At 38.5% G+C, this 25,836-nt stretch overlaps 1 protein-coding gene across 3 annotated transcripts in view; it reads left to right on the top strand.

Annotated features, from left to right (window-relative positions):
* Window positions 1-6,633: 6,633 nt before the first annotated feature.
* LOC123534316 (kinesin-II 85 kDa subunit-like) overlaps window positions 6,634-25,836 on the top strand; it is a 174,644-nt gene continuing 155,441 nt past the window's right edge. For 2 of the 3 annotated variants that reach the window (XM_045316508.2, XM_045316509.2), the window contains exon 1: window positions 23,049-23,832. In XM_045316508.2, the coding sequence (XP_045172443.2) occupies window positions 23,591-23,832 (242 nt within the window). In that variant the 5' untranslated portion in view covers window positions 23,049-23,590. Of the gene's footprint in view, window positions 6,737-8,441; window positions 8,652-23,048; window positions 23,833-25,836 lie in introns of those variants that run through there. The other variant, XM_045316512.2, reaches the window with a different exon arrangement.

Here is a 25,836-nt window from a genome sequence, read left to right on the forward strand (position 1 = left end):
GTGGCATCAGGTATGTAGAACTACAACTGTGTACCTGTTGTAGGTATGTATACGTAGTTCTGTAGAAATTTTAATGGTACCAGGTATATTTAATTAACATCAGGTATGTGGAACTATAGAAATTTAAGTGACAGCAAGTATGTGGACATTTAAGTGACAGGTATGCAGAATTTGAGAGATCCTTCTAGTAGTGACATCAGATATTTAGAAACGTTTTGATTTAAATGTCATCAGATGTGTAGGACAGGGAATATTTTTATGCCATCGAGTATGAAGAACTGTAGAGATTCTTCTTCTTGTATTGGCATCAGATATGTAGTAGTGTCGTGCTGTTATTGGCATCAGGTATGTAGAACAGTGGAGATTTTAATGACATCAGGTATGTAGAACAGTGGAGATTTAATGACATCAGGTAAGTAGAACTGTGGAGATTCTTCTTCTCGTAGTGATATCAGGAATCTAGTACTTTCAAGTAGTGGTTTCAGGAATCTAGTATACTTTCAAGGTATCAGTGGCATCATAATATTACGTGTAGAATTGTGCAGGGTCTTCTTCTGATAATAGCATCAGGTATAGTACTGATAAAATGAGTATTGTCAGATATGTATTACATTGGAGATTTACGTGACATCAGGTGTGTAGAAAGATGGATATTCTTCTCCTCATAGCGGCATAAGGTATCAAGTACTGTCGGGATATTAGTGAGATCAGATATATAATACTGTCGAGATATTAGTGGCATCAGATATATGAGTCGAGATATTAATAGCAGCAGATATATAATACTGTCGAGATATTAGTAGCAGCAGATATATAATACTGTCGAGATATTAGTGACATCAGATATATAATACTGTTGAGATAGTAGTAACATCAGATATATAATACTGTTGAGATATTAGTGGCATCAGGTATATATTACTGTCGAGATATTAGTGACATCAGATATATAATACTGTCGAGATATTAGTGACGACATCAGATATATGATATTAGTGGCATCAGGTATATATTACTGTCGAGATATTAGTGACCTCAGATATATAATACTGTCGAGATATTAGTGGCATCAGATATATAATACTGTCGAGATATTAGTGGCATCAGTTATATATTACGGTCGAGATATTAGTGGCATCAGGTAAATATTACTGTTGAGATATCAGTGACATCAGATATATAATACTGTTGAGGTATTAGTGGCATCAGATATATAATAATGTCGAGATGTTAGTGACGACATCAGATATATGATACAGTCGAGATATTAGTGGCATCAGGTAAATATTACTGTTGAGATATTAGTGACATCAGATATATAATACTGTTGAGGTATTATTGGCATCAGATATATAATAATGTCGAGATATTAGTGACGACATCAGATATATGATACAGTCGAGATATTAGTGACATCAGATATATAATACTGTCGAGATATTAGTGGCATCAGATATATAATACTGTCGTGATATTAGTGAAATCAGATATATAGTACTGTCGAGATATTAGTGGCATCAGGTATATATTACTGTTGAGATATTTGTGACATCAGATAGTGATGGGCCGATTAGCGGATATAATCGATTGACGGCTAGAAAAGTCCAACCGATTCCGATAATCGATTATGTTTTCTCAGAGTCGATAGCGGGTACGAATCTATACGGGTATGAACGAAGGTTTCCGAAGGGAAATACGGTGCGTGAGAATTCATGTTTACCTTAGAAATATCCGAAATATGGACTACCTGCATGCATAACGGATAAAACAGAAGTATGCCGACAATCAAACGTTAGTATTTCGTTTCAGTTATCAAATGAAAATGGATTTAACATCTTACAGTTAGGATCAGCTGTTAACATGGCGGCGTCCATAGCGTCAATAAAAGTGGGGCCAAAAAAATTAGCGAAACTTTGATAAATTTTCGTATTTTAAAACGGTATGCCCGAGGGAATTTATCTGTTGAAACTGGACACTAATGCAGTAAATTTTCCGTGTCCATGACGTAATTTCAATAGAAAGAACTTTGGTGTTTCAGTTGCAGTTGTCATAATTTTTTTTCTGCCAAAATTCCGTTTACCCATATCGCTGACCAGTGTACATATGGAAACAGATTAAACTCTGATTTTTATCTGATCATTTTTTACCAAGCTTCATGGCATTGTTATATGCCATAGCAACAAGTAGTTGGAGCATGGTACTACTCAATAGTGTCAGGCGGGTGCGACACCTTATGTACCAGTCACTTTATGTACCAGACACTTTATGTACCACTTTGACACTTAGTGTACCACCTATATATTATATAGTATATCTCATTGTGTAGCACTGTCAATATGTGATAATTACCTGTGAAAACAACTTTGATTTAATCAGCTTAAGTCCATAGAATGTTGTTAACATTCCTATGTGCATATAAATTACCTTATTAATTATGACAATTAACATTTAATTTAGTAAAAAAACATTTCAAGTAACATAAAATAAAACATTTTATCAAATCAAAACAAAAATGATCATCTACTATATATCATATATGTGGTACATAAGGTGTCCAAAGTGGTACATAAAGTGCTGGTACATAAAGTGTCTGGTACATAAAGTGACACATTCGTGTCAGGCTATGGTAACTATTGTATGAAAATATTAATATTACCGAAAAATAACTGAATTCATAATTTTAATGATTTTCTACAATCACTATTTTTGTCAGCCGGAGAAAGACTGAAATATCTGTAGTTCCTTGCAATATGCTAGATATGTTCCAGGTACAGGTATACCAGTCAACTGTCACAAATGACAGCTATGAGTCTATGATACATGTATGTAAACCAGATTGCAATTTATTGTTGTTTCCCTGTCTGCAACTAATTAGTCATTACTAAACAAGTTTCTGTTTACCATGAACCAGCTTTAAAACATCTGATTAATGGTAGTTCTTTATTTTTCAAAAGAGCATATGAATTTTAAGTAAAACAGTCACTTTAAAGACATGACTATCTGAATAAACAAGTATGAAAATAAATAACATTCAACCGATTATTTTTCCGATACATCGCATCGGTTTGCTAACCGATTCCAACCGATAATCGGTTGGAGTTTTCCAACCGATGTCCCGTCACTAACATCAGATATATAATACTGTTGAGATATCAGTGGAATCAGGTATGTAGTAAAGTGGAAATTATTAGCGGCATCAGGTATGTTGAACTGTGAAGAGGGTAGTGGCATCAGGTTTATATTACTGTTGAGATATTAAACGTATCAGATATATGATACTGTTGAGATATTAGTGACATCAGATATATAAGACTGTCGAGATATTAGTGACATCAGATATATAATACTGTCGAGATATTAGTGACGACATCAGATATATGATATCAGTGGCATCAGGTATGTATTACTGACGAGATATTAGTGACATCAGATATATAATACTGTCGAGATATTAGTGACATCAGATATATAATACTGTCGAGATATTAGTGACGACATCAGATATATGATATAAGTGGCATCAGGTATATATTACTGTTGAGATATTAGTGGCATCAGATATATAATACTGTTGAGATATCAGTGGAATCAGGCATGTAGTAAAGTGGAAATTATTAGAGGCATCAGGTATGTTGAACTGTGGAGAGGTTAGTACCATCAGGTATGTAGAACTGTGGAAAGGTTAGTACCATCAGGTATGTAGAACTGTGGAGAGGTTATTACCATAAGGTTTATAGAACTGTGGAGAGGTCAGTACCATCGGGTGTGTAGAACTGTGGAGAGGTTATTACCATCGGGTATGTGGAACTGCGGAGAGGTTAATACCATTAGGTACGCAGAACTGTTGAGAGGTTAGTAGCATCGGATATGTAGAACTGTGGAGAGGTTAGTACCATCAGGTATGCAGAACTGTTGAGAGGTTAGTAGCATCGGATATGTAGAACTGTGAAGAGGTTAGTACCATCAGGTATGCAGAACTGTTGAGAGGTTAGTAGCATCAGAAATGTAGAACCGTGGAGAGGGTAATACCATCAGGTATGTAGAACTGTGGAGAGGTTAGTACCATCGGGTATGTAGAACTGTGGAAAGGTTAGTACCATCAGGTTTGAGAAACTATGTAGAAGTTAGTACCATCACGTTTGAGGAACTGTGGAGAAGTTAGTACTATCAGGTTTGTACAACTGTTGAGAAGTTAGTACTATCAGGTATGTAAAAACTGTGGCGAGGTTAGTACCATCGGGTATGTAGAACTGTTGAAAGGTAATTAGCATCGAATATATAGAACTGTGGGGAGGTTAGTACCATCAGGTTTGTAGAACTGCCGAGAGGGTAGTACCATCAGATGTTTAGAACTGTGGAGAGGTTAGTACCATCGGGTATATAGAACTGGGAGAGGATAGTACCATCAGGTATGCAGAACTGCGGAGAGGTTAATACAATTGGATATGTAAAGCAGTGGAGAGGTTAGTATCACTGAATATATTGAACTGTGGTGAAGTTAGTAACATTGGATATGTAGAACTATGGAGAAGTTAGTACCGTCGGGTATGCAGAACTGCGGAGAGGTAAGTACCATCAGGTATGCAGAACTGTATAGAGATTAGCACCATCAGGTATGCAAAACTGTTGAGAGGTTAGTACCATCGTTTATGTAGAATTGTGGAGAGTTTAGTACCATCAGGTATGTAGAACTATTGACAGGTTCGTACCATCAGGTATGTAGACCTGTTGAGAGGTTAGTACCATCAGGTATGCGGAACTGTTGAGAGGTTAATACCATCAGGTATGTCGACCTGTTGAGAGGTTAGTACCATCAGGTATCAGAACTGCGGATAGATTAGTACCATCAGGTATGTAGACCTGTTGAGAGGTTAGTACCATTGTGTATGTAGAACTGTTGACAGGTTCGTACCATCAGGTATGTAGAACTGTTGAGAGGATAGTACCATCGGGTATGTAGAACTGTTGACAGGTCCGTACCATCAGGTATGTAGACCTGTTGAGAGGTTAGTACGATCGGGTATGTAGAACTGTTGACAGGTTAGTACCATCAGGTTTATAGAACTGTGGAGAGGTTAGTACCATCAGGTATGTAGAACTGTGGAGAGTCAGTACCATCGGGTATGTAGAACTGTTGACAGGTTAGTAACTCCAGGTATGAAGAACTGCGGTGATGTTAGTGCCATCATGTATGTAGAACTGTGGGGAGGTAAATAGCATCGGGATTGTATAACTGTAGGGAGGTCAGCACCATCGGGTATGTAGGAGAGTGTAGTACAATCAGGTATGTAGAATTTAAATAGATCTGTGGAGAGGTTTGTACCATCGGATGTGTAGAACTGTAGAGAGGATTGTACCATCAGGTATGTAGAACTGAGGAGAGGTTATGCCATCGTGTATGTAGCACTATGGAGATTTTGAAGGCATCGGTCATGTAGAAGTGTGGAGATTTTGAAGGCATCGGGTATGAAGAACTGTGGAAATTTTGAATGCATGAGGTATGTAGAACTGTGGAAATGTTGAATGCATGAGGTATGTAGAACTGTGCAGATTTTGGGAGGTATTAGGTATGTAGAAATATGGATATTTTTAAGGCATTAGGTATGTAGAACAGTTGAGAGATTGAAATACCAAAGAATTGTGAGCATGTGATCAATATCTTAATGTAGTTGTGTTCAATGTTTATCATTGCTGTTGATTACTGTTGTAAATGTGACAAATCTTTTCCTCCATACTCGCTTTACCATTTTATTTTATCTTTTGTAAGAAATCAATATCTGTCAACTCATTATTAATCAAAGAGACAATCAATTCTAAGAATTCATTGATAGAAAAGTGCAGTATTAACTTTATTTTCGAAAAGCTCGGAAACACCTTCCCTCTCCCTCGAATTAAGGAAATAACTGCATGTCTACAACTTAGTACAGAGATAGATCTTTAACGAACTATCGAGTAGGCATTAACTGGCTATGCCACAGAATGAGTTCTTAATTGATCGAGTTTTTGCACAGTTGTAAGGAAAATAAATGAGTTGTGACGCAACGGAAGCTGGCTTAACAATATAATGAATGATTATAGAGAGGAAGTAAAACATCTCAGCTAGGGAATATAGGGCACTATATAGCTAGTTTATACAGAAAAGTAAAAGAAGCTTTAGAGCTATCTGAAGGAAGTTGTTTGATATATAATTGAAGAGCTCTATTGGTAGAATTATCTTAAAGTCAATAGAATTATTTGAAATAGTTTGTTGATGTAGTAAAACAAAAAAAGCCGTATTAACTTAAAGATCTAAAAGTATGTTTAAACTAATTTGAAATAGCTTTTATGAAGAAAAACTGAAAAGCGTTATTGATTGAATTATCTATATACGTAACTTGTTTTATTTGAAGAAAGGTAGTCTGCGAAGTAAAACATTCTGCCGAGAGAATGTTTGTTTATAATGCACCTTTATGTCTTATTGGTTGAATTATCTAAAAGTAAAGTAAAACTACCTTTATAATTATATATATATGTATTATATATAAGCGGTTAATTATTGCTTTGTTCTCTAAAGTATAATATACTTGGCCGGTAGAGAATAACGTTCCATACGAAAGGAAAGACAGATTATATCAGTGTACTTTATTTATTGTAACTGTCTGAATAATCATGTTTTAAAAAATAAATGTTTAAACATAGGGTACTGTTACTTATATACAAATGAAATACCGTTGTTGGACGTATGTAACGTTACAAGGTTTGTTGATTTCCCTCTATTTTTATCATTCTAATTTACAATTTGTGTCAAATGGTACAAAGTGGAATTTCACTTTCGACGTGAGGATTTTGAAATTTTAAGATTGCTGTATGTTCGTTTGGTGAGGTTAGTACTGATTTTTAAACATACAAAAAATCACCAAGAGCGGTTTTAAGTGAATATTTTTGTCATTTACAAATATTGTATTACCAGTTTATGTTGGTCTCATCAGACGTACGTACCTTCATTCTCTATGTGCTTTTAAGTATGTTAAGTAACATAATCTCGAACATGCTCCTGTCTCACGTTTTTCTTTATTATGCTCTTAAAATGTTGGAGAGAGAGTGGGCGGAGGGGGGGGGGGCTATAAAGTTTCCGGTTTAAATCGCCTCGATAGCCTAGTGGTAGAGCGTCCGCTTCGAGCGCGGGAGGTCGTGGGTTCGATCCCCGGCCGCGTCATACCAAAGACGTGAAAAATGGTACCAGTAGCTCCCTTGCTTGGCGCTCAGCATTAAAAGGGAAACTGGCCTCTTCTCTCATACCCTCGTGGCGATGGATTCCATCAGGAATGAGGTGTCGATAGTGGTTAATATAAGTTGTAGAACTTCCTTCACAACCGACCTAAAAAAATAAATTTGTATAAACTATAAAGTTTCCGCGTTGTCCGTCCGTTGGTCTGATTGTTAGTAGGTCCCGAAATCTTTGTCTGGATAGCTACCCCTGCCATTTTATAGCTAAAGTGACACAAATTTACACAAATGTAAAGAAAAACATCACAGCGAAATGAATTTGTACATATTGTTAGGATATGCACATTACATGCTTTGTTTATGAGCTATAGCCCACTGAAATCTACAAAATGCAAAATACCTCTGAAAAAATGTTCGATTACTCTCTTAGTGTTCAAGGGAAAAAGCAAGCAAAATGTTGATTTTCTCCATTATTTCAAAAGCATTGCAAAAGCTTGCTCCCTTCTGCACAACATTTTTGGTTATTTGTAAAGATAACTTGCAAAATTCAAATGTCAGTAAGTTTGTACCACTGGCCCCATGTTCAGAAAACATTTTTCAGTCTCAGCTGAGTTTGAGATTGAAATTTTATTTGCAAACTTTACTAGAATTTCTTCATTAAATTAAATAAAAAGAGTCATTAACTTAATTAGTTAACATTTAATTTTCAACATACATTTTAGATGTAAACGACAAATAAAGTTTCATTATACTGATATTGTTTTGTGAACACATTTAATGGATTTTAATATCTAGTATTTCCGCCTGCAATGTCTTAACGAGCCGCTTTAAGTAAACGCCCCCTTTTGGACAATGAGTAATACATCAAGCCAGATGCTTTTGCTGATGCTATATATCTAGCATGATTAAGGCTTGAGTCACTTGTAAATTTTACCAAAACGACACTATACAAACAAATTTTATTTGATGGTCACCATAAAACGTAATTAATATGCGATATACTATAACTACACACCCGCACTATATATAGGTCATATCAATAATATTAACGGACACCGCTATGTCTAGACATACTAAAGGACAATCCTACTTGTCCCTGTCATGCAAAACTTCTTTACACAAGAACATAAGACTATTTGTACTAGGAAAGCGTTTCCAACCGTAATAAATAGCTTGCAAAATATAGGCTGTTCAATAATGCAGAAGAAATTGATAACGTGATTTTTCATTTTCAGTCAAAGATAAAGTCAAAACAGATGCGCTACACTCGAAATTTACAGCAAATAATATCAGTGTAACCGATGATTATACAGTCATATTGACAGATATACCAGTATGTGTGCTATGAGCCGAAGTTATGTCAGTAAGTTCCGGGAGAAGAAACGAAACCTAGAGGAAGAGGAGTTTCGTCAACATAACAAATCTCGCAATGCCGTTTCGGCCATGTAAGTTCACAAGTTATTTTTCTTTTTTTTCTTTTCTTTTCTTTTTTTTTTTTTTTTTTTTTTTTTTTGATATCTTTCTTTTTTATTTATCTGAGAATTATCGTTAAAACACTTCTTCCGGTTACCTTTACCGTTCCAGAGTTCTGTTATAATTCCTGCATTGCTTCAGTGCTCCAGAGTTATCCTAACTGTGAAGGTCACCTCAATCAGTCTTCTAGTCTACAAGCGGTCAAGAGTTTTTCTAGCGGTCAAAAGGTCAACAGTCTGCTAGTCTCTTAGCAGTTATGAGGAGTTCTGCTAGCGGTCATAAGTTCTCCTAGCGGTCAAGAGATCTCCTAGCAGCCAGGGAGTCAATAATTAGTCTTCTAGTCTCTTAGCGGTCATAAGTTCTCCTTTTAGTCAGAAGTTCTCCCAGCGGTCAGGGGGTCAACAATCAGTCTTCAAGTCTTCTAGTTGTCAGAAGTTCTCCTAGCGATCAGGAGTTCTCCTAGCGGTCAAGAGATCTCCTAGCAGTCAGGGAGTCAGTAATTAGACTTCTAGTCTCCTAGTGGTCGTGAGTTCTCCTTTCAGTCAGAAGTTCTCCTGGCGGTCACGGGGTCAATGATCAGTCTTCAAGTCTCCTAGTGGTCAGGAGTTCTAATAGCAGTCAAGAGATCTCCTAGCAGTCAGGAGTTCTCATAGCAGTCAGGAGTTCTCGTAGCGATCAGGAATTCTCCTATAGTGGTCAGGAGATCTCCTAGCAGTCAGGTGTTCTCGTAGCAGTCAGGAGTTCTCGTAGCGATCAGGAATTCTCCTATAGTGGCCAGGTGATCTCCTAGCAGTCAAGAGGCCAACAATTAGTCTTCAAATGCCCTAGCAGTCAGGAGTTCTCGTAGCAGTCAGGAGTTCTCGTAGCGATCAGGAATGCTCCTATAGCGATCAGGAGATCTCCTAGCAGTCAGGAGTTATCGTAGCGATCAGGAATTCTCCTATAGTGGTCAGGAGATCTCCTAGCAGTCAAGAGGCCAACAATTAGTCTTCAAATGCCCTAGTAGTCAGGAGTTCTACTAGCGATCAGGAGATCTCCTAGCGATCAGAAATGCTCCTATAGCGACCAGGAGTTCTCCTAGCAGTCAAGAGGTCAACAATCAGTCTTCAAATGCCCTAGCAGTCACGAGTTCTACTAGTGATCAGGAGTTCTCCTAGCGATCAGGAATTCTCCTGTAGTGGTCAGGAGATCTGCATCAGGTTTGCAGTCAGGAGTTCCGTAGCGATGGAATTCTCTTAGTGGTCAGGAGATCTCCTACAGTAGAGCAGATTTCTTCAAGCCTAGCAGTCAGATTCGTAGCTATCAGGAATTCTCCTATCGTGGTCAGGAGATCTTCTAGCAGTCAGGAGCTCGGGAGGTCTCCTAGCAGTCAAGGGGCCAACAACTAGTCTTCAAATGCCCTAGCAGTCAGGAGTTCTCGTAGCGATCAGGAATTCTCCTATAGTGGTCAGGAGATCTCCTAACAGTCAAGAGGCCAACGATTAGTCTTCAAATGCCCTAGCAGTCAGGAGTTCTCGTAGCTATCAGGAATTCTCCTATCGTGGTCAGGAGATCTTCTAGCAGTCAGGAGCTCTCGTAGCGGCCAGGAGTCTCCTAGCGATCAGGAATGCTCCTATAGCGATCAGGAGATCTCCTAGCAGTCAAGAGGTCAACAATCAGTCTTCAAATGCCCTAGCAGTCACGAGTTCTACTAGCGATCAGGAGTTCTCCTAGCGATCAGGAATTCTCCTTTAGCGGCCAGGAGTTCTCCTAGTGGTCAGGAGTTCTACTAGCGATCAGGAGTTCTCCTATAGCGGCAAGGAGATCTCCTAGCGGTCAGGGAGTCAACAATTAGTCTTCAAATGCCCTAGCAGTCAGGAATTCTTCTAGCGATCAGGAGTTCTCCTATAGCGGTCAGGAGATCTCCAAGCTGTCAGGGAGTCAAAAATTAGTCTTCGAATGCCCTAGCAGTCAGGAATTCTACTAGCGATCAGGAGTTCTCCTATAGCGGTCAGGAGATCTCCTAGCGGTCAGGGAGTCAACAATTAGTCTTCAAATGCCCTAGCAGCCAGGAGTTCTACTAGCGATCAGGAGTTCACCTATAGCGGTCAGGAGATCTCCTAGCGGTCAGGGAGTCAACAATTAGTCTTCAAATGCCCTAGCAGTCAGGAGTTCTACTAGCGATCAGGAATTCTCCTATAGTGGCCAGGAGATATCCTAGCGGTAAGGGAGTCAACAATTAGTCTTCAAATGCCCTAGCAGTCAGGAGATCTCCTAGCAGTCAGGAGTTCTAGTAGCGATCAGGAGATCTCCTAGCAGTCAGGAGTTCTCGTAGCGATCAGAAGATCTCCTAGCAGTCAGGAATTCTCCTAGCGATTAGGAGATCTAGCAGTCAGGAATTCTCCTAGCGCTCAGGAGATCTCCTAGCAGTCAGGAATTCTCCTAGCGATCAGGAGATCTCCTAGCTATCAGGAATGCTCCTATAGCGATCAGGAGATCTCCTAGCAGTCAAGAGGTCAACCATTAGTCTTCAGATGCCCTAGCAGTCACGAGTTCTACTAGCGATCAGGAGTTCTCCTAGCGATCAGGAGATTTCCTAGCAGTCAGGGAGTCAACAATTAGTCTTCTAGTCTCCTAGCTGTCAGGAGATCTCCTAGCAGTCTTGAAATCACGTAGCAGTTATGAGTTCTCCTTGCAGTCAGGAGGGCTCCTAGCAGAAAAAAGTATCCTAGCAGTCGGGAGGTCTCCAAGCAGACATGAAGTCTCCTAGGCTGTCAAGAGATATCCTAGGTGGTAAGGAGATCACCTCGCAGTCATGAGGTTTCCTAGCAGTTATGGAGCCTCCTGGCGATAATAATGTCCCCTAGCTGGAGATCTCCTATCAGTTATGATGTCTCCTAGCAGTCATGAGGTTTCCCAGCAGTATTGAGATCATCTAGCAGTCATGAGGTCGTCCAGCAGTCATGAGATTACCTAGCAATCTTGACATCACCTAGCAGTCATGAGGTCTCCTAGCAGTCATGAGATCTCCTGGCAGTCATGAGGTCTTCTAGCAGTCATGAGATCACCTAGCAGTCATGAGGTTTCCTAGCAGTCATGAGGTCACCTAGCAGAAATGAGGTCTCCTAGCAGTCATGAGATCGCCTAGCAGTCATGAGATCACCTAGCAGTCATGAGGTCTCCTGGCAGTCATGAGATCGCCTAGCAATCATGAGATCACCTAACAGTCATGAGGTGTCCTAGCAGTCATGAGATCACCTAGCATCACGAGGTCTCCTAGCAGTCATGAGGTCTTCTAGCAGTCATGGGATCACCTAGCAGTGACGAGGTCTCCTAGCAGTCAGGAGATTACCTAGCAGTCACGAGGTCTCCTAGCAGTCATGAGATCAGCTGGCAGTCATGAGATCTTCTAGCAGTCATGAGATCACCTAGCAGTCATGAGGTCTCCAAGCAGTCATGAGATCACCTAGCAGTCATGAGGTCTCCTAGCAGTCATGAGATCATCTAGCAGTCATGAGGTCGCCTAGCAGTCATGAGATCACCTAGCAGTCATGAGATCACCTACCAGTCATGAGGTCTCCTACCAGTCATGAGGTCTCCTACCAGTCAGTAGATCTCCTAAATTTCATGAGGTCTCCTAGCAGTCAGGTGGTTTCCTAGCAGTTTTGAGGTCTAGGAGACTGCTTGGAGACCTCCGGACTGCAAAGAGAACTCCTGGCTGCTAGGAGAACTCCTTACTGCTACGAGATTTCCTGACTGCTGGGAGAACTCATGGCTCCTGGCTCCAAACGGGAAATTTATAGTAATGAGCTGTCCTGTAGGTTATAATCCTTCGGGTACAAAACCCTGCTAAACAAATTGTCTGTCATGCAGTGAATTGTATGAGAAAAAGTAGGTCAAAGACACTTACTTTCAATTTGCTATAGAATGTTTATTTTCATATGCTTATGTAACTTTTTGACGTCCTCTTTCATACTGTATACAGCTAATATCATTAAATTTAAAATGAGCGGCAATTTTTTTTTTGTAAAAGTTCTGAATTGTGTCATGTATGTGACAGGAAAACTTACAAAGAAACGTGAATTACAAACACATAATTTCTAAGAGACTCGAAAATAGCCCTCAGATCTGTTGAATTTGTCAAAATAACATGTAAATGATTATTTTCTGTGTTGTGTTTTGTGAGGCAAAAGTTTGTTACAGAATATTTGGAAGAAGTTAGATAACGTGTATGGACGGCAACAGATAAGTATTAGCCCCTAAATTGGCTAAGTACAATCAGCTGAACAAAATCAAGAGAACACCATTCAAGAATGGTACAGTTTGATGAAGATCAGTCATGCAGTTGATTAAATGATTATCTATTTTTAGCGCTGATGGCCTCTAAAAGATGCCAGGGGTCTGTGTTGCATAAAATGGAGAAGAGGACCTTACAAGAATGCTATAGACCAAGTTTGGCGAATCAAACAAGTGGTTTGTGAAAAGAAGTCCTTTAAAGTTATCTTTCTATTTAAGCTCTGCATGATGGTCCCTAAAATGGTCCAAGCGGAAACATTCTAATAAATTTGGGAGAGGTTTATGCAAGGGTGCTATAAACGAAGTACAATAAAGATCCATCACTATTGTTCAGGAGGAGAAAATGTTTAAGTCCTACGTCGCCAGGCAAAAAGAACTCGAGATGGTTTACAACTGATATGGACAAGTCCTCCGTAAATCGCAGCAAGTTGTCACTGTCTTAAACAGCCTTATATGGAATCAGCACGTACAAGATGTTTCAAAAAGGGAGACAGGATTCTGGGGTTTATCAGGAGGAACCTGAAGGACTATACGAAACCAGTAAATCAGTTAGCCACTGAGCCTTGGTACGACCATAGATCGAGTATATGGCAACAGTATAGGATCCGTGCCTTCTTTTCAAAATGAACTCTTTCAAACAAATACGGAGAAGGGCAACCAGAATGGAACCAATGATTACAGCTTTAGAATACCTGAATTTTAATCGAACATGCTGGTGATTATTAGATGCGGGACACTACAAAAAAGAGATGGGTATTGGGCCTAAAAATGTTTGTTCCTGGTATCCCCACCTACCATAAAAATTTGCCGCGACCCTATATGATTTTATGGCGTTGGAAAAAAATCGATATTTCCGTTATTTTTTATACTTTTATATGGCAGTTATATATTTTTTAATCCTACCTACCTACCCTATTTTGGGGAATGCACGTTACCGAAAACAAACAATTTTTACGCCTTATTTGAAATCGAAAAGGGAGACAACTTGAACTGTAATAGCAGGACAAGTGCGATTCTACAGGAAAAGGTTCACAAACGTCTATGCTAACACCTATCTAGGGACATTTGTCGACTTGAATCAACTTAGTTCGTCAGTCACCTAGAAGAGACTGTTGATGATTCATGCACGCCTTTTCACCATAAACATCAGCTGCCTGTTTAAAGCTTTACAGTGGTTTCTGAAAGCATTTCGCATTGAGCTTTGAAGGAATGATATATGTTCCGCCTCAATTTGTACATAGTTTTCGCAGAGCTGCAGCGCGTTCCTTAACGATCCAAGCTCTTTTATTGGAAGAAAAAGAAGAAGGAGTTTTCTATTTTTAGCTTTGGCAGCCCCTAAAAGGGTCAAGAAGTACCATTTGAAAAACATAGCAGAGGACCTTACACGGATGCTACAGTGTCAATTTGGTAATGATACATGAAGTGGTTCATGAGAAACAAGAGCTGTCTCCATAGGATGACACATGCCCCCGATGGCACTTTGAATGAATATATAGTTATGGCCGATGTTAGAGTTTAGGACCTTTGACCTACGGAACTGGGTCTTACGCGCGACACGTCGTCTTACTGTGTCACACATTCATGCATAGATATTTTAAAATCCATGCATGAATGACAAAGATATGGACCGGACACGCCTATCAATGCACTATCATGAAAAATGACCTTTAACGTCTAAGTGTGACCTTGACCTTTGAGCTTCGGACCTGGGTCTTGCGCGCGACACGTCGTCTTACTGTGGTACACATTCATGCCAAGTTATTTGAAAATCCATCCATCGATGACAAAGATATGGACCGGACACGCCCATCAATGCACTATCCTTTAACATCTAAGTGTGACCTTGACCTTTGAGCTACGGATCTGGGTCTTGCGCGCGACAGGTCGTCTTACTGTGGTACAAATTCATGCCAAGTTATTTGAAAATCCATCCATCGATGACAAAGATGTGGACCGGACACGCCCATCAATGCACTATCCTTTAACGTCTAAGTGTGACCTTGACCTTTGAGCTACGGACCTGGGTCTTGCGCGCGACACGTCGTCTTACTGTGGTACACATTCATGCCAAGTTATTTGAAAATCCATCCATCGATGACAAAGATATGGACCGGACACGCCCATCAATGCACTATCCTTTAACGTCTAAGTGTGACCTTGACCTTTGAGCTACGGACCTGGGTCTTGCGCGCGACACGTCGTCTTACTGTGGTACACATTCATGCCAAGTTATTTGAAAATCCATCCATCGATGACAAAGATATGGACCGGACATGAAAATTGCGGACAGACTGACAGACCGACAGACAGACTGACAGACCGACAGACCGACAGACCGACAGACGGTTTAAAAACTATATGCTTCCCTTCGGGGGCATAAAAATGTCTTTTCAAGGTTTTCAGTAGGTCCGAGCATTTTGCTTAGATTAGCTTTGTGATCTCCCTTTGTCCATCGTCCGTCGTGTACCGTCGACGCGTCAACATTTTTCTTACGCTCTGAAAGTACTGGTCAGCATTACATCATACTTGGTCTGTAGCATCCTGGTATGGATCTCTCTCAAGAATATTCTAATGGATTCACTTTTTAACTGACTTTTAGGGCTGCCAGAACTGAAATCAGAACAAAAATCTTTAAAGAACTTCTTCGCATTAACCACTGGATGGATTTTTAAGAAACATACTTAGTCTGTACCATCCTTGGATAGATCTTTCTTAAATCTGTTCAAATCGAACCGCTTGACAGCACTGAATGACCAAAAAAGCTGATCTTAACAGATCTTCACTAACTTCAGAAGCAACCTTGTATAGACCCTTTTCAAATTTGTTCAAATGCTTCCTCTTGAATGCTTTTAATTACAACAAGCTAATTTCACAAACCGTTAAAATTGACTTACAGCTTAGAAAAAAAAAATATTTTTTTTTTTTACAAAATTGTGTCATTGTTTTTAACATTCTCATCAATATTCGTGAAATTAGTGAATTAACATAAAAAACAAAGTGAGTAAAAGGCAAGTGTCTCGGCTTCATTTTGGTGCCATTTTTACTTATGTATTTATGACCAAACTTTTTCATGGGGACATATTTTTTTATTTTCACGCAGCTGGTCCTACCAAACAATTTAAACCTATGAATAATATGCTAGGGGTGAATGGCAAGCCTTACTGGCCTCGACCTAATAATGCTCTTTATACTACAATATGGTACACTAGTCTATTCAGCTTTTTCATTAGCACATACTTACCAATTCCTGGTAGCAGTGGACGGGTCTGTAACCATTTCGTTAAATGACACCGGGCCTGAGAACTGAAAACTGACATTCTGGCTTCGATTTGGCGTGATTCACAGAATAATTTGGTACCCGGGTCATGCGCGATACAGAACGGTGCAAGGTGGTGTTCCCTGTGTTATGTTTTGTATTTTAAACATGCTGAAAAAGTGTAACAAAACGTAGTCTACACTAAGTTATTGCCCAAAGTTTATGTGCTTGGCCACGGATGATTGTGACATAAACAGGTCTAATACTGGCTATTGAAGAGTAGAGGAGGTTTCTGCTTAAAATTAGTGGAATATTTAAAATCATAAAATCTAAATTGTCCAAATTCAATTTTCATAGTTTCTCATCAAGTAAAGAAAGAACAACTCTGTGTGTCATGCAATAACGTTTGTTATCACAGTTATCGATACTAGCTCACTTTAACAACAGCCTGGACTTTGCTTATCAACACACCGCCGGTAATCGTCTTGGATTGTCCGTATGTATATATCCCGCCGGTAATCGTCTTGGATTGTTCGTATGCACAAAAACCGCCGGTATTCGCCTTTGACTGTCCGTATTATGCGCGGATCTAGCCAATATTCTCAGAGGGGGTCCGATCGACGACCCTCACTATGACAAACATGTGTCTCCACACAGTAAATAATTTGATGTGTGTTTTTTGGATGCTAGTCGTTTACAAGTACAACAGGCTGAAGTAGAAAAGTAGGCGACCAGCTAGGGGGGTTCGGGGGCATGCCCCCCCCCCCCCCCCCCCTGGAAAATTTTGAAATTCAGAGCTTCATTTCCTGCATTCTGGGGCATTTTAGGAGCTTTAAGAACACCTTTTCCATTGCAATTTTATATACAATATACCCCTTATTTTCACGTTTTTATGAGCTCACCTGTTAAATTTGGGAAAATAATAAAATTAAGTTTTCTTAAAGGTAAAATTCTTTGTTTCTTTGAGATAATTAACATAAATATGAATTACGTCAAGGTCGTATGTAGCAGCAGCCACATAGACTTTGAATGCGGTCCTAATGTTGCCTTTTTCTTTCCTTCTTCTCTCCTTTCTTTTTTTTTATTTTACAGGGGGTCCGCCCCCCCCCCCCCCCCCACCACACCCCTGGATCCGCGCATGTGTATGTATATATACCGCTGGTAATCGTCTTGGATTGTCCGTATGTATATATATCGCCGATAAATGTCTTAGCTTGTCCGTATGTATATACACCGCCGATATTCGCCTTTCACTGTCCGTATGTATATATACCGCCGGTAGTCGTCTTGAATTGTTCGTATGTGTTATACCGCCGGTATTTGCCTTTGACTGTCCGTATGTGTATATACCGCTGGTAATCGTCTTAGATTGTCCGCATGTATATATATACCGCCGGTAATCGTCTTTGACTGTCCGTATGTATATGCCACTTGTATTCGTCTTGGTACGACTAAATGTTCATATACCGCCATTATTCGTATTGGACTGTTCTTGTGCATCTACCGCCGGCACTAGTCTTAAAATGTACGTATGTAAAAACTACCAATATTTGCCGCTACCGGTATTCGTCTTAGAATGCATTTTGCCTTTAAAAGAAAAGTAATAAGAAAATGTATTACTATAAACTGCTGCTGGTATAGTCATATGCTACTTAGGCCATACCAAATTGTGTCTATGTTTGGTGTCCCAGTTATTTTCGAAATCTACCTAAAAGGCAGGGAAAAAACAAAGTGTTGCTCAAATAAAAAAAAAAGTCTCACTTTCTGACAGCTCTTACACACATGAAAAATATACCCGAGTTTTAACAATATATGACTTTTTAAGAAATTGTAATATGGGATGAATCATTGAAATAATATTGTAATGAATAAAAATGGCGATTATGATTGTTCTAAAAACATCATCTCTGGCATTTTTAAACATTTTCATATTATCATTTACCGATCGAAGAGCCGAAGACTAAGAGCCCCAGCACGCTAAACATACCTGTAACCATCCTACAAGCCGCCCCAGCACGCTAAACGTACCTGTAATAATCATACCTATAATATTCCTACAAGGCCGCCCTATTACGCTTAACATACCTATAATAATCCTACTACGCTTCACATACCTACAATCCAATCATCCTACAAGACTGCCCGCACACGCTAAACATACCGATAATCATCCTGAATTGCTGCTCGAGCCCAAATACGCTTAAAGGCCTAGATTCACTACTATATAAGTGTACCCCCCCAAATCCAATATACAACTCCCATCTTATCTGCTGCTTATCAGCGATTATGTAACAGTAACTGATTAGAGGGCAATTAGCACAGCAGGGACCCCAACTAGACCATGAAAATGTGTGCAGTGGAGTTGAAAGAAATTAATTTTTCTTCAGTGAATGTGGAATGATAATAATAATAATTATTATTTTGATATTATATAGATGATAATAACTATTACTTTAATGTTATAGTAATGATTATAATAATAATAAAAAATAATCATAATCATAATCATTATTATTATTATTATTATTATTATTATTATTATATTATATTACATATAGGATGATGAAAGATACATTATTTGAATATAAAATTATTGTGTTCCACCTATACTCAATTTGCCTTTTCAGTATGTTGCCAAAAGTGACTTTTTTCATGCTTTGCTTTGTAACTTTGAAATGCACATTCTGTTTTCAATTCTAGACAAATGTTATTTATAGTATTCTGCAAGCTTTAGATGAGTAGATGTCACATTTTTCTAAAATATCACAATTCTCCAGACAGAATTTGAAAAAAAAACACTTGCATATTTCTTTAAGAAAGTTTCTCATTATTTCATTATTATGAAAATAACTTTATGATTATTTTATTATTGTGTTTGATCAACAAATATTTTTCTTTACATAGAAATGCCAAAAAAAACTAGTATAACTTTAAAAGTTATCATTTATTCATTAATTTAAAATAAATTACATTGTTTCCCCTTCTTACTAATTGATACACTTGTAAGGTAGACTGACTCTCCAATAAACAATGACCCTTGTTTATTGGAACCATACTGTGATGGTCATTAGCCCCCAACTGTGCTGGTGAAGACAGAAATCCCTTGGCCCACTGCCAAAATCTAGGCCTTTAACATGCCTTTAATCACGCTACATTGAGTAGGCAGCCTATCAATTACCCTACTCGGAATGGGCAGCCTAGATGTCGGTGTACACGCTTAACACGCCTTTAATCACGTGACTAAGTAGGCAACCTATCAATCATCCTACTTTGAATGGACAGCCTAGATGTCGGTGTACATACTTAACACGTATTTGATCACGTGACTGAGTAGGCAACCTATCAATCACCCTACTCGGAATGGGCAGTCTAGATGTCGGTGTACACGCTTAACACGCCTTTAATCACGTGACTTAGTAGGCAACCTACCAATCATCCTACTTTGAATGGGCAGCCTAGATGTCGGTGTACATACTTAACACTTAACACGCCTTTAATCACGTGACTGAGTAGACAGCCTATCAATTACCCTACTCGGAATGGGCAGCCTAGATGCCGGTGTACACGCCTTAAATCACGGGACTGAGTAGGCAACCAATCGACCACCCTCATCGTAATGGGCAGCCTAGATGCCGGTGTCAAGCTTAACACGCCTTCAATCACTTGACTGAGTAGGCAACCTATCAATTACCCTACTCTGAATGGGCAGCCTAGATGTCGGTGTACACGCTTATCACGCCTTTAATCACGTGACTGAGTAGGTGTAACGTTGTAAACTGACCCCGATAAAATAATGATCCCCGGTCATTATTTTATATAGAATAGTGACTCCCCGGTCATAATATTATTATGACTCCCCCCACACGTAGAAAAATGACCCTTACATAGAATTGTGACCCCCTATAGAATAACGACCCCCTAACCCAAACCCTAATCCTAACCCATCTAAGGTACACTTTCAACATAATTATCCCCCGCCGATATTCGGAGGAGAATATGGTAATGGCACCCGTCCGTGCGTGTGTCCGTGCAACATTTTTGTGACCGCAACTCCTCATTCATTATTGGACGGAATTGATTCAAACTTCCAGGGATTACTACTACCAATGCCTAGTTGTCTCTGGTTATTGCTGTCTCTTCTCATAGTTGGTCACTAGTCACATGCTGTCTTTGCTCACAGTTGGTCTCTGGTTATTTGCTGTCTCTTCTCATAGTTGGTCACTAGTCACATGCTGTCTTTGCTCACAGTTGGTCTCTGGTTATATGCTGTCTCTGCTCACTGTTTGTTTTGGTCATATACTGTCTCTTCTCATAGTTGGTCTCTGGTCATATGCTGTCAGCCTATCAATCACCGTACTCGGAATGGGCAGCCTAGTGTCTTTAATCACGTGACTGAGTAGGCAACCTATCAATCACTCTACTCGGAATTGGCAGCCGAGCAGAGCTGTCCAAATACGCTTAACACGCCTATAATTATCCTACATTATGTGGGCGGCCCGTCCGCTTAGCTTAATAGTGAGATTACAGATCTACGCATCGCGGGGTCATGAGTGCGATCCTCGGAAGAAGCGTATATGTTTCGTGACGATTTTATTAAAGACATTGTGTATAAAATCATTCTTCCTCCACGTCTGATTCAATTGAGGAAATTGGCAGTTACTTGTTGAGAAAAAGGTTAGTACTTGTACAGAATCCAGGAACACTGGTTAGGTTAACTTCCCGCCGTTACATAACTGAAATACTCATGAAAAAAACGGCGTTTAACCCAAAACCCAAAACAAACAAAACTGAGCGGCCCATGTACGCTTAATTAACCTAAAACCACCCTACACTCAGTGAGCATCACTGAATCAGTCTGCTTTTAAGGTAGTTCTGCACGTTCGGATTAAACATTTTTCTACTTGTTTACCACGGTTCAGAGTTCAGATGCGTAGGAATTGAACCACGAGGGCGTTAGCCCGAGTGGTTAAATACTGAAGCATCTGAACGATGAACCGTGGTAAATTAGACGATAAATCACAGAAGGCCTTGATTGTTTTCATTCTGACATGCTCATTGACATTTTAGTAAATATTATGCTGGACTTCATCGGACGTCATGCGCCATTTGACGTCATAATTTACGTTATAATGCTCTCTTACCGGTCCCTGCGTCAACCGTTGTTTATCGCAGAATATTTAGAGCTTGAATTCCTTCTTTGTTTAACTGGAAATCAAATCGAGTCATGTTAGAATCTGTGTTAAACAACGGTTGACGCGCAGACCGGTAAGAGAACATTACGAGGTCAATTATGACATCATATTGATGCAAGACGTTCGGTTCATTGATATTCAGAATAATGAAGCCCAGCATAATTTTTATCGAAATATTTCAATGGCAATGTAAGAATATAAACAATCAAGGCCTTCCTGTGGCTAATCGTCTAATTTACTACGGTTCATCGTTCAGAAATAGGATATTACTGAACCACTTGGGCTAACGCCCTCGTGGCTCAATTACTGCGCATCTAAACTCAAACCACTCGAAGGCCTTGATCATTTGTAATACGGTTTTATTCTACGTTAGTAGGATAAATGACGTTATGCTTCCGGATTATCAAACGTGCAGAACTACCTAAAATGAAATGAACTAGCAACGTTTGACACCAAGGCATGTGACAGTAGTTGATGCTTTCAGTAGCCATCTTAAACTTAAACATCAAAACTGATAGCATATACATCACCTAACGATCGAAAATCACTTGCATTTCAACAAATTTTTAATCTGATAACTTACAAGTTTCCCAGAATGTGCTGGAGGTTAACACTAAATATTTGATGAACAGTGTTCCAATTGTTACTGCTAACACGATATACGCTCATGTGTATTAATGAGAACCTTATCGCAATCTTTACACAGGAAAGAAAGCACCATATACATGCAATGAAAACTTGGTTTCAAAAAATAAAGTTGAGTTGAGGTTTTATGTAAATCATTGATAAAAATGAAGCATTAAGTAACCCAGTACTACAATATGATACCCGGCGTGTTTTAAAGTATCTGGCAATAGTTCAGCAAAGACTGACTATCAGTTACATGATAGGACAATTATCGTATTAATTATTTTAAATGATTTATATTTCACGATCCTTACTGATAGCACGTGCCGTTGTTCATTCCTTTTATATCTATAAATCGACCCACACTACCACAGTCACCAGATCATCTTAGACCAGACATACACATGTTTCTATCCCTTGTCAATTCAGCCCTTTCTGCCAATATACTTAGTGTTACGGAAAAGTTTTATTAGGGAAACCCAGGACTTCATTCGGACATGAATAGCTAATTTTCAAAAATGACAGAAGATGAATAAAAATTTGAAGTATTGTAATGTTTGTTTCCCACATGAAAGAGTAAGTGAAAGGTATTTCTTTTGAAATTTTTACTCTTTCTTTTGCCCTTTTAAAATAAAATTTGGGAGGACTTTATTCAATAAACAGGACGATTGAAAGGTTCAGGACAGGAGACACATACATGCAAATCATAGAAATGTTGCGTAGCTACATGAAATGAAAGGATATTGTTTTAGCGTACAATCAAAAATAAGAACTAAGGTCGATACTTGGACACTGACCATTAAGGGAGGGAGATAGCATCTGGAACTTAATTAGAACGAGCGTGCGGGCTAGCGTTTATTGTGCATGTGAATGGTATAAATATTTAAACAGAATACATAGGTACTGGTATATGTACTGTCCCATTAGAACAATAAGGATTGTCAAATATATCGATTACGGTTCATTGATAAATGTTTCGTTGTGAAAAGGTGCTAAAATATTCTGTACATTTAAGCTGTTGTCTAAGACGTTTTTCAATGGTTTATTTTTGCGCGATTTTTCCGTTGTTCTTACAAAGTTTAATGCGATAGATAAAACTGTTGTTACACTTTTCAATTGTAATGTCAAGCGGGGCAAACAAATCTATGAGATTATAATACTTTGCGAAAAACTAACAATGTTTATATTATAACGGTAACATGCTTAAACTAACCATTCACAGTGTATCAGTGCTCTTAGAAGCAGCTGTGGATATAATCGTTTATTGCCGCTGTGTTTACTTTGACAATAACTCTTCAAATTTCTCTGGATACTTATACGGAAGCCTTCAAGAGTACGCGCTAGTGGATAGAAAACTTAGAGGAGAATGACAATCTGAATATATGCTCGTTTGTTGTACAAACATGGGAATAGAGATGCCAATTTTTCATCTTTTTAAAATTCTATTTGTTCAACAGTTCGCTTCAGGGAATAGAAAATTTTATCTGCACTTTTGTACTTAATCCATTTTCTGTATCTTTAAATTTTCAACTTGAACAAGTTTCAAGCTAACGAGTTTAGAATGGGTAGCAAAGCTGAGGCGATTAATGGCCGTCCAGAGCCTGCCAATGGATACCGCTCTCCAGATGTTAGGGATTCCGGTTTCAAATATGGGACGCCCGTGCCCACAGAGGCAGACACGCCCGGTGCACGGGATTATGAGAGTCAGAGACAGAGTAGGAATTCAATGTTAACCCCCGGGGATAAGCTGACAGGTGATGTAAAGAGATTCACAGGAAAGTCAACGCTGAAGAATCCTTTTGGGTATGTTTAAAAAATGTATTTTAATTTGAATCCATTATTTTGACTAAACCTCGAAGTGGGCAATATGCGTGAAGTACGGGTAAAATTTTATGTCAGAAAACCGTTGAAATGTTAACATATTACAGACTCATTTTGTCATTTTTGATTTTTTTTATCAAATATATTAAATATAGGGATAATATTGTAAAGGGGCACTTACATGCGTTTTATCGAATAATAATGATGAAGGATCTGTAAGCTGTTTTTAAAAAAACTGGAAATATTGTCGACTTGCTACTAAAACTTTTTAATTATGTTAATTCAAATATGATATTTCAAAAAAAATGTAAGACCTATTTTTTAATCTGATAGATGAACGATAGATAATGCTCCGTGTGGTGGCAATGTTAATTTACTACGTGCTCGTCTGATCAAATAGGATATTAATTACCGACTACGATTAATGTCAGTATATCAAAAATTTACAAATTTGAAATTGTATTCTTTGTATATTGTAAATTAATATTATGGTTATTTTTCAACATTAACATTTTCTGTTTACTATTGTGTGAATGACGATGGCACTCGTGAGATCGCTAATCCTGACACCCCATCATTACTACCACTTCTGCTATTGTGGTTGTAACACTTCATCCTAACAGTAAGAAAATTTTCTTGAAACACACATATTGTTAAAAATCGGGTATATTTTTCCTGTGTGTAAAAGCTTTCTGATAGTAAAAATAGTTTTTGCTTTTATGGAACAACACTTCGTTTTTTCCCCTGCCTGTTTGGTAGATTTTGAAAACTAACCGGAATACTAAACCTTAATTCAGTATACTCTTTACCAACAGCTATTTTTCTCAGTTATCTGTTTTCTTACTTTTCTCTGAAAAGCTCCAACAGTAGCTTAGCGAGTACCAACAAACGACGAATACCGGCGGTATTATTAGTTACACTGCTTGTTGGTGACAGGATACGGGATATACGCTGTCGAGGAAATCCATATCAGGCGAGAGCTGTGTAACAAGCAGTGTAACGATTTTATCTTGCCGACTACCCTTTACTTACATGCTATAATCTAATATTATGTAAATTAACAAAGTGGCAGCCATTTTTTAATCAAAATTCATATCTGAAATGTACTAGCAGGATATGGAATATATCCTGTCTCCACGTGACGTCTATTGACCAATAGAAACGCAAGAAACTTGGAGGAGGCAAGATAAATATACATACGAACATTCCGGCAATATAACACATGTATATATATTTATAGGTTATTAGCTTTGTATCGGGAAATATGCACGAGTTCTTCAGCGGAAATATTGCGCGACTTTAGGAGCGCAATATTCTTCCGCTGAAGAACGAGTGCATATTTTCCGATGCAAAGATAATAACCTTTTTATTACATACGCATCTACACGTATAAATATTATGTAAATATCATAAATATGTTCAATAGCCTGAATAGGATTGACAATACTGAACTAAATAAAAAAAAAATAGTGCAGCAACACACACTGAATTACGTCACACACCCGATATGAAATTCAGGCGTCAGTGTATGGAAAAATATTGACGTTTCCGGTACCAGTGTAACTTAACGGGGAATAGAAACGAGTATGTAATAAATATCTATATGTATATACATACACACAGAACATTTACTTGGTTTCATATTTTACCTATTACGTCCAGTCTGGTTTAATTTTGTGAATTTAAAAGTGACTTACTTCAACAGCTCTCATTCAGTTATTTAATGTTTGATCACCATGAAATTTTGCAAATAAAGTGTACTTAGTTTTCTGCTTATAAATTAATATTAACACAAATATTTTTTTATCTGTTTTACATATTTACACCAAGCAAAACTGACTTGCTGCAACAGCTCTTCCTTTACTATCTTGTGTTTGATAACAATGAAACACTTTGCACAAATAAAGTGTACTTACTTGGACACTTCTTCATAAGAACGTAGTTTAAATAAAATACTTTATAGCCGCGCGTAGTGCGGACATGTAT

The sequence above is a fragment of the Mercenaria mercenaria genome, chromosome 12, assembly GCF_021730395.1.
Source record: "Mercenaria mercenaria strain notata chromosome 12, MADL_Memer_1, whole genome shotgun sequence".
NCBI lineage: Eukaryota > Metazoa > Mollusca > Bivalvia > Venerida > Veneridae > Mercenaria > Mercenaria mercenaria.